Source organism: Cucurbita maxima, unplaced genomic scaffold (genome assembly GCF_002738345.1).
Source record: "Cucurbita maxima cultivar Rimu unplaced genomic scaffold, Cmax_1.0 Cma_Scf00003, whole genome shotgun sequence".
Taxonomy (NCBI): domain Eukaryota; kingdom Viridiplantae; phylum Streptophyta; class Magnoliopsida; order Cucurbitales; family Cucurbitaceae; genus Cucurbita; species Cucurbita maxima.
Window position 1 is genome coordinate 1,164,955 of NW_019272019.1, and position 10,067 is coordinate 1,175,021.

The following is a 10,067-nucleotide window of genomic DNA, read 5'->3' on the forward strand; positions in this document are numbered from 1 at the left end:
ATAGACAATATTCATACCATTGTGGAAAGAAAGTCCTGATTTTTTTTTTTTAAATTCTATATGGAATTTTACGAGATTAACAAGATACTTGAAAGTATTATTTGATTATAAATTTACGAGGTAATATATATATAAATAAATATAAAAAGGACATATTATTGGGGGGTCCACCTTACACCAATGGAACTCATATCACCAACGTGCCTCCCTCCCACAAACCTAAATATTATTATTATAATTATTTTGTCATTTAATCTATTTATAATTATTATATATATTCAAATATTTATTTTATTTTATTTTATTTTATTTGCTTTGGAAATGTTTTCTTGTTTCCTTTTTCCGCTCCCAGTCGATTCAAAAGCAACAAAAAATAATTATAAAAAAAAAAATATATATATATATAATAATAATATAATTTAATATTTTTTAATATATCAATTTTGTTTTCGTCTTTGGTTATGTACTTTTTTTGTTCTTTCCTTTTTGACAAACTTCGGACTCTCTCTCTCTTCTCTCTCTGTCCTCCGTCGTCGGCACGTTTTCCGTCGAGTAGTCCTCTTTTTACCCTATCATTGCGGCGGCTTGTCGTTGTTCTCCTCTGTTTTCCGGAAGAATCTCTGTTTCTTTGCCGGAGAGTTGGAGTGGAGGCACTGTGGTTTGGGTTTTACTTGGAGTGGAGGTGCTTTGGTTTTTGCTATTACAGGTGTTTGATAGATCTGGAAGCTTTGGAGGAAGGGAGAAATGGTGTTTTGCTTGAGTGAGATGGTTTGGTGTGTGTTGTGATCGAGATGTTCGTGTATGGATGAGGTAGACGGCGTAGATGATGACCGGAGCTCAGGCTACTTTTCGGCGAGGGTGGTGGCTGTTCGGTGAATCTCTCACATGGAATGGCAGATCCTGTTAGCTACGGGAATGCTAATCGTAACACTGAGCAGGTCTCGACTCCGAACTCCTCTGTGGTACAGCTTTGAATTCGACTTTTTTGTTCTCTTTTTGAAGCTTGCTGGTGTACTGTTCCAAGTATAGGGGAATTTTAGCTTCCAATTTTGGTTCCGTAACTGATGTTTTTTGTTGATTATTTGAACTGTACCGCGTTATTAGTAGACTTTTTTTAGAGATGCGATTGTTCTCATAGTGTACTGCGAATTTTCCGAAAGCATTTCCTGGAAATGTCACTTGTAGTTACTATACGATGGATTTCAGATCCTCTAAATAGAAATATTTTTTGAGTCCTGCCAAAATCGGAAGGAGAAGAAAGTTAAAGAATATATGATAATCAGAAACGTTTCAAGCGTCCCTGTTTGTCTAGTGCTTCGTTATTAATTTAGAAAACAGAGGAAGGTGAACTTAAAATAAAAACATATATAGGAAAATTTCTTATGGTATTTAAATCTCACGTTTGCTGCAATGCCAGTGCAATCTCATTCAAGTTGATGATTATGAGGGGGAGAACTTTGTAATACTTAATTAATTTCTTGAGTACTTTAGCTTACATTTTAGTTAATTTTGATCAAATGTATAATTTTACTGTACGCTTACAATCTTTTGACTTTTATATCCTATTATAATTTTGAAAGATCTAATATCTTTGCAGGCACTAATTGCTTTGAAGAAGGGTTCTCAACTCCTCAAGTATGGTCGTAAAGGGAAACCAAAATTTTGTCCATTTAGACTTTCTAATGTGAGTTTGATTTAATTACTTTATTTGTATAATAAATTTTTATCAACATTTGTGGCCTGCCACCCTAACTTGGATGAGTAAGTCAATTTTAGTTTTATCATGTTGAATCATATACTTGGTTAAATGATAAAATTAATTTCATCCTCAACCAAGTTAGAAATTTCTTATAAACAAACCAATAAATCCTAGAGATCTAACTAACAAAACACCTACAAGCCGATCAACAACATATTCAAACACATCCGCAAATAATGTAAATACATCCACAAAATGAAGCGGTTAAAAAAGTCCAAACTCAGCATTAAAATGACCAAACACTACTATTGAAATTGTCCAACACAGTGTAGACAACTACCAGTTACACTCACAATAATAGGGGTTTGAATTTTCTGATGCCTAAGAATCAATAGATGAGTGCAATTAGGAGTGGAATACCTCTCGAACTCAAAGCTAGTTGCTCCACTAACTGCACTAAGGTGCTGCAGCTGGCTGGACACTTAGAGGAAAAGCACGGATTAGGAGTGCGTTGCCAGCGCAATAAAAAATTGAGGCAAATTTTGAATACTAGATATGATCTCAAAATAGGGGTTAAGGTTGGCCATTGAGATGATGGAGAATAAGCTTTAATATCAAGCGGGAAACAACCTGGATTTCCAGCTATTGTCCCTAATTAACCACTCCCCAAACAACAGTAATCCCCAAGTTTAGGCCTAAATCTCATGAAAAATATAAACTCAAATAGTAAAGAATGTTAATTTTACTAATTATTCAAATTCAAATTTTAATATGACAGTGATAAATATTTAAAATTAAGTACGATTGATTCACCTAATGTAAAGAGAAAAATGATGTTTCTTAATGTTTATTGTCACTTATTTGTCTATAGTCACTAGATACGGTTTTATACAATGTGCTAGCAATACTATGGACATACTTGTGCTTGGAATTAAGCGTAGAGATCAAAGATATGTTCTGTTGTTTGATCGTTGCTGAACTTTTCATAGAGACCAAATGTGGGAAGATTCATACAGTAAATTGTAGTTTAGCCATTCTTCAAGATTGTTGGTTGGAAGAGTTAAATGTGTTCATGAAAGTTTCTTATGAAACAACCTTGAGATTTCAGAAGACCCTCTTTCCTTGGATATTGTTCGTTTGGGAAGGAGTCTGAATGATGAACAACTGAGTTAGAAGATTAGAAAGGAAGAAGTATAGGAAGGAAGGAGAAGTGGCATCTAAAACTGGTGAATTGTTAGGTGAGGGGGGTTGGAGGGTAATGACTAATTATCTGGACGTAGAGTATGCAAATGTGGAAACATTAAACAACGATGGTTTTCCTACCTATAGTTGGTGGGCAATGGATTTCCCAAGGAAACTATTAAATGTGCAGTTGGTAGGTTGATTTATTACGAGGACGATTTGGTTGAAAAGTGTAGGATGCAAAAGAATTAGGGTGGGGGTGGGGGGGAGCAAAACGAGTAGTAATCAAAATTTGTGCTAAACTATAATCAACTGGAAGTGATAAATAACTTGCCTCATTGGAACGCTTAAGAGATATTTCCTTCTTCTTTCATCTTTTAAATTGATAACAACTGAAGGTGTATGCAAAATGTGGGGGCCGCTTGGGTTTGCATGTTTTAATATTTCCTTTTGCACGTGATTGAATTTGTTATCCCCTCTGCTTTCTGTTTTACGCTTTCTTATAGCTACTTTTTTCATCTCACTTGATGATGAATAGATTTTAAAGCGATATTTGTTGATGCTGAGGCCAATCTATGTAGAGAACAAGCGCTTCGTTTCTAATTTTTATGCTCATGCATGTAGCTTTACCATGGTTTATCTGACGTGTATATCACAGTTACTGATTTTCAATTAATTGACATTGCAGGATGAATCATCTTTAATTTGGATTTCAACAACTGGTGAAAAGTGTTTGAAGTTAGCTTCTGTATCAAGAATTATTCCTGGACAAAGAACTGTAAGTTCTATGAAAATTTTGATAGTACCCTTTACATGATTTTTTTGATGATATTGGTTAAACTGGATGTGTGTACTTCAATTGTGTTAGGCCGTGTTCCAACGATTTCTGCGACCTGAGAAGGATTATTTATCATTTTCTCTGGTTTACAACAATGGAAAACGATCTCTTGATCTGGTTGGTGATGAACAATCTTATTGTTTGTAATCAAGAAGTCGTTGCTTCTGATTTTTTTCCTTCACCTTTAAAAGTAACTCCAACATGTTCTGGCTTTTCAGATTTGTAAGGATAAAGTCGAGGTTGAAATTTGGATAGCTGGTCTGAAAGCATTAATAGGTTCTGGTGACGGTGGACGTTCCAAGATTGATGGATGGAATGATGGTGGTCTCTATCAAGATGTAATCTGCCTACTTGGAATTGATTAATAGTTAAACATGCATGCTCGATAATGATAAACCATTTGCACGTTTTAGCTGGGAAAAACTCACTATATTATAATTGACTCTCTGATTATAATTCTACTCATATACTAATGATTAATGAAAGCTGTCATTGTTCTTTTATGAATGGGAGATACATTGTCATTTAATAGTGAGTGTAGTACTGTTGTTATGTCAGTGGGTTTGGGATGCTGTCCAAAATTTACTGCATGTCTCATTAATAAAAATACATGAGCTGGTATGTTTTTCAAAGCCTTATACATTATTATCTGAAAAATCTAATGGTTTTTTGCATTCTATAATTATTGCCCTGTTCATGTTGGTGAGATGTTAACTTTTTTTTCTTTTTAATTTTTTTTTATGCAATGAAGAACGTGTCATTGAGCCATTGGGTCTAGAATGTTTGCCAAAATTTATTGCTTTTGTTTGAATGAAAGCAAGATTGCGGTGACTGTCATTCTCTTGCTGTTAGATTCAAAATTTCAGGTGCTCTGCCATAAAAAGTCATTATAAAGTTCTCATGTATTCCTTTATCGATGCTCGTGAATTTATTTCAGGACAATAGTGACCTAACTTCAAGTAGCCCAAGTGACAGCTCATATAGTGTCACTAGAGATATTAGCTCTCCTGAGGTCTGTGTTAGTTTTAGTCCAAATAAATCTCCAACGAGTGTTAGGTCTGAGAACTCTACAAGGTCACATGTGCCATTGAAACAGACGAATATGCAAGCAAAAGGATCTAGTTCAGATATCTTTCGAGTTAGTGTTTCAAGTGCTCCTAGCTCCTCCAGTCATGGCTCTACACCAGATGACTGTGATGCTCTAGGAGATATATATATATGGGGTGAGGTTATTAGTGATAATTCTAACAAGCCTGGAGCTGATAGTGATATTAGCGTGAACTCAAGGACAGATGTGCTACTTCCGAAGCCTCTAGAGTCCAATATTGTTCTAGATGCACAACATATAGCCTGTGGAGTCAGACACTCTGCCATAGTCACGAGGCAAGGGGAGGTCTTTACATGGGGCGAGGAATCTGGAGGAAGGCTTGGCTTGGGAATGGGGAAGGATGTAACACATCCTCGCCTTGTTGAAGCCTTGGCAGCTTCTACCGTTGATCTTGTGGCATGTGGAGAGTTCCATACCTGTGCCGTTACAATGGAGGGGGAACTTTATACATGGGGAGATGGTATACATAATGCCGGGCTTCTTGGTAATGGAACATATGTTAGCCATTGGATGCCAAAGAGAATCACAGGTATTCTTGAGGGGCTTCAAGTTGCATCAGTAGCATGTGGTCCATGGCATACAGCATTGATCTCATCTATGGGGCAACTATTCACATTTGGTGATGGTACTTTTGGAGTTTTGGGTCATGGTAACAAAAAAAGCATTTCATATCCAAGAGTAGTAGAGTCTTTATCAGGTTTGAGGACAATTGCTGTTGCATGTGGAGTGTGGCATACTGCCGCTGTGGTAGAAGTTATTATGACACAATCTAGTACAAGCATCTCATCAGGTAAGTTGTTTACATGGGGTGATGGAGACAAGAATCGTTTAGGACATGGAGACAAAGAACCCCGGCTTAAACCTACATGTGTTCCAGCCCTAATCGAGTATAGTTTTCATAAAATTGCTTGTGGTCACAGCATAACTGTTGGATTGACAACATCAGGACAAGTTTTCACAGTTGGAAGTTCAGTTTATGGTCAGCTTGGAAATCCCAATGCTGATGGAAAGCAGCCATGTTTGGTGGAAGATAAGCTTTCTGGGGAATCTGCTGAAGAGGTAGCTTGTGGTGCATATCACGTGATGGTGCTTACCTCTAAAAATGAAATTTATACATGGGGAAAGGGTGCAAATGGAAGGCTAGGCCATGGAGATGTTGAGGATCGGAAATCACCAACTTTGGTTGAAGCTTTGAAGGATAAACATGTCAAAATCATTGCTTGTGGATCTAACTACTCCGCAGCTATTTGTCTTCACAAATCATTGTCAGGTACAGAGCAGTCACAATGCTCTTATTGTAGACAGGCATTTGGTTTCACAAGAAAGAGACATAACTGTTACAACTGTGGACTTGTGCACTGCCACTCGTGTAGTTCTAAAAAAGCATTAAGAGCTGCACTGGCTCCTACTCCTCGGAAATCTTATCGTGTATGTGATTCTTGTTATGTTAAATTGAGCAAGGCGTCGGAATCTGGAATTAATTACCGGAAGAATGCTGTTCCCCGACTGTCAGGTGAGAGCAGGGATAAGCTGGACAAGAGTGACACAAGACCTCCTAAAACAGCACTTTCCAATATGGATCTGATAAAACAACTAGATAGCAAAGCAGCCAAGCAAGGGAAGAGAACAGATACATTCTCCATTGTTCGCCCCACTCAAGCACATACTCTTCTGCAACTCAAAGATGGTCCAAACACTGTTGATATTCGACGACTAGCTCCCAAGCCAATCCCTATGGCTAATGGAGTTAATTCCAGATCTGTGTCACCTTTGTCCAGAAAATCTAGTCCGCCAAGGTCTGCTACACCTGTTCCTACAGCATCAGGACTTTCCTTCTCCAAAGGTATAGCAGATAGCTTGAAAAAAACAAACGAACTTTTAAATCAAGAGGTTCTCATGCTGCGTGCACAGGTAATGACCTGATTTCTTGTATTGCCAGTTTCCTTTCACTTGAAATTGTAAAAGTAAAGAATGCGTAGGTTGTTATAGTTAAATCTGTACGGCACTTAATTGGGTTGTTTATTTTTCTCTACACCTTAAGGTTGAGAGCCTGAGAAAGAGATGTGAACTTCAAGAATCAGAACTTCGGAAGTCAGAGAAAAAAGCACAAGAAGCTATTGCTTTGGCTGCAGAGGAATCTACTAAATCCAAATCGGCAAAAGAAGTTATTAAATCGCTTACTGCTCAGGTTGATCTTAGATATGCACTCATTATCTTTACTATGGAGCATCATTTCTCAATGCTTTATCATTATATAATATTTTCATGAATCACGTTGATCTATTTTGATCCTCACTGTTATGTATGAACTGTTGTTGGTCTAAAAATGGCATCTTAAGGTGGTTGGTCTGTCCAATGGTATTACGATACAAAAGAAAGAAAATCATGACTTTTCCATTTATAGGACTGTGTGTATGAGTATGGTAGTTTTTTCTTTTCTGAATCCATAAAATTTTGAGTTAGGTTCCTTCAGATGGCTAATTCTGCTATTAAACTCATTCTGCTATTAAACTCATTCTGCTCTCTCATTTTTCTTCTTTCCAACTGAGACACTCCAACCAATGACCATTATTTTGTTTAGAAATATTCTATGCGAACTTAACATCTTTACACTGATCTACTGTAATCCTCATCAAGTTCTACTAATCTTATTTCCAGATTAAAGATATGGCCGAAAGGTTACCTGATGGAGTAAAAATGGGCCTTCCTGGAACTATCGACTCTGAAAACGTGAGAACATTAGATCTTCCAAATGGTATGGAGCAAAATGTCGCCCACCATTTGGCTTCCAATGGAGAGCGTCATTCAGAATCTGATTCACACAGCTCCTTGTCCTTGGCTCCTTCAGTAGCTACTGACTATTCCATGAGTAACGGATTTCAGGGTCCAGCGAATTCCTCTGGAGAATTCCCTGCAAGTAATGAGACTAACTCATCCTCAGAGCCAGGGCGGTTAACCTCTGATGTGATAGATGATGATCCAGATGTTAGACTCTCTTATAGTCATAGAGGGGCTTGGGAAAGCCGCCGCAGTAGCAGCATGTCAGAGGGAGCAAATAGCTCGGGTCTTTTACTAGATAGTGAGAGTAACACAAGATTAAGAAGTTCGGCATCACCAAGCAATGACAATCAAGTTGAAGCTGAATGGATTGAACAATATGAACCTGGTGTATACATAACTTTGATGGCACTTCGTGATGGAACGAGAGATCTTAAACGAGTGCGCTTCAGGTAATCCATCTTTATTGGCCGTGGAATTTAATATAACACTTGACCAGTCCTATTATCTTTTTCTGTAACTCATTTGGTACAAGGCCTCAAGACCGAACTTTAGAGAAAACAGACAAAAACTTATGAATGAAGCATGTGGGAATTCACATCTTCCAAGATTTCTCGAAAATATTATTGTTTTCCAATATTCAATGGACAGATGATTTATCTCATCTTAGATATCTGTTACGACAATGCTTTGGTTCTAATGACTTGCTTTGATCTAAGCTGCATCTTTCATTGCTTAAACCAACAAAATATTTATCACTGATGCAAATCTACATGCAGTCGGAGACGATTTGGAGAGCACCAAGCAGAGAGTTGGTGGTCAGAAAATCGCGACAAAGTCTACGAGAAATATAATGTTCGCGGAACTGAGAAATCCTCAATTTCTTCAAATCCTGCATGAGAGTCGGAGGAAGTTGTCTCCCCATGGTTCTACAATCTCTAACAAATGAAAGGATAATGACAAATCTTCAGATTCTGGGTAGAATCTGCCTAGAGTTCAGAGTGAGTTAAATCTCCTCTTTTGCACAAAGTATGGTAGGTTATATATATGTTTATGTCCATTAAAAGTTCATTTTGGCTCAGATATTGTAGCTTGGTGACCCAGTGGGGGAGAATTAGCGAGAAGGAAAGTGATCACCTTTTAATCATATATTTGTTCGGTCACTTTCTTCATCCTTTCACCTCCTTTTGTCCTTTCATTTAATTTATGGGCGGTTTTTTCCATTTTCGTATATGTTTACTTGTAGTGTATATTATATGACTAGTGAGTTAATGTTAGAGGAAGTTTTTACTTTTGTGTTTGTGCCTCTTTTTCTTTTCCCTCTTTTTTGACATACAGGAACAAAGCTTTTGGCAGCAGTCTCTCATTGAGGGGAAGCATCCAGTAAGTATGTAGGAGTTGATAGATCAATTTTCTGAACTTCTGTTAACTTCACTTGCAGTCTTACATGGATATAGATTATTCACATAAGATTACCCCAACACTGGGTAATGGGCATCCTGGCCTTAGAATGAACTGCAGGGCTGATCTTGGAGTGTTAGCACTTCTCAGGTAACTCTGTCGTCTTTTTCGTTAGGGTTCATTTGATTTGTTGTGAATTGGGTGATAGAAATCTAGCAAGTTGCCCCCTACTTCATTCATGACCTTTTAGTGTTGATGTCGGTCTCTTTTGTATTCATTTGACTGGAGGAAACCAAGAGTTTTTGTATGTCATTTGACCCAAACATTACACCACGTGTGGTTCGTCCAACCATTTCTAGAATGTCACAATTTCTAGAATGTTATTGATTTGACTTATGTGACTACATGACATTTGGATAGCTTCGAGTACATTTATAGGAGATTTTTGTTTGATAGCTTGAGTTTCTTTTTGGTCGATCGTTGTTTCGTCGGGTAGTGACTTTTTTCTAACACTTTCTTTATTAGATCAAATATATACGAAAATCTTATCAGCAATGTTATTATGTTCGTCCATATCTATTCAAACCCTATCTTTTTCACATATTCATTACATAGTTTGATATTAGGACCCATAACTTGCCAAGTGTGAAACTTTTAATTGTTCACGGCATTTAAGGGTCGTTTTGCCCCTTGTGGTTTGGGTAGTTTTGGGTTTCAAAGTCAAACCCATGTTTGACTCTACGTAATCAATATATTAGGGTTGCAAAGACAATCTCATGGATTATAATAGTGGCAAAACCACAACTCCATGAGTTATAATTGATGCCTGTTGTCGACCATTGTTAACCCCGTTATCACTCGTTGTCTATTGCCTTTGTTTGTTGTCGCTTGTTGACGATTACGATCATCGTTACTTGTTGACCATTGTGCAATTATTTTATTGTTTAATGCATGCATTAAATTTACAAGTGACCAATCTTTAGAATAAATCTTGAGTTAGTATGAACAAAAAAATGAAACAATAAGATTATAGAAGTAAAAATTCTTGCTTAATATTGTTA

The 10,067-nt window shown here is 37.1% G+C and overlaps 1 protein-coding gene across 3 annotated transcripts; it reads left to right on the forward strand.

Moving 5' to 3' along the window:
- The first annotated feature begins 475 nt into the window (after positions 1 to 475).
- Positions 476 to 8,899, forward strand: LOC111475331 (PH, RCC1 and FYVE domains-containing protein 1-like). 3 transcript variants are annotated; one of them, XR_002716445.1, is made up of 10 exons: positions 476 to 962; positions 1,598 to 1,684; positions 3,570 to 3,659; positions 3,750 to 3,836; positions 3,938 to 4,057; positions 4,657 to 6,738; positions 6,869 to 7,015; positions 7,486 to 8,057; positions 8,385 to 8,606; positions 8,688 to 8,899. XR_002716445.1 is itself a non-coding variant. In XM_023119854.1 (9 exons), exons 1-9 carry the CDS (start codon positions 891 to 893, stop codon positions 8,503 to 8,505), a joined length of 3,378 nt encoding a protein of 1,125 aa, XP_022975622.1. In that variant the 5' UTR covers positions 476 to 890; the 3' UTR covers positions 8,506 to 8,899. The 3 variants fall into 3 exon arrangements, 2 of the variants coding, with proteins under 2 accessions (XP_022975622.1, XP_022975623.1); XM_023119854.1 differs by having other exon boundaries at positions 8,385 to 8,899; XM_023119855.1 differs by having other exon boundaries at positions 476 to 938; positions 8,385 to 8,899.
- Positions 8,900 to 10,067: the final 1,168 nt, after the last annotated feature.

Coding starts and splice junctions, on each gene's coding strand:
- LOC111475331 (XM_023119854.1), top strand. CDS start 891: ATGGCAGATCCTGTTAGCTACGGGAATGCTAATCGTAACACTGAGCAG. Junction 1,685..3,569: donor GTCCATTTAGACTTTCTAAT/GTGAGTTTGATT, acceptor TTGACATTGCAG/GATGAATCATCTTTAATTTG. Junction 8,058..8,384: donor CTTAAACGAGTGCGCTTCAG/GTAATCCATCTT, acceptor ATCTACATGCAG/TCGGAGACGATTTGGAGAGC.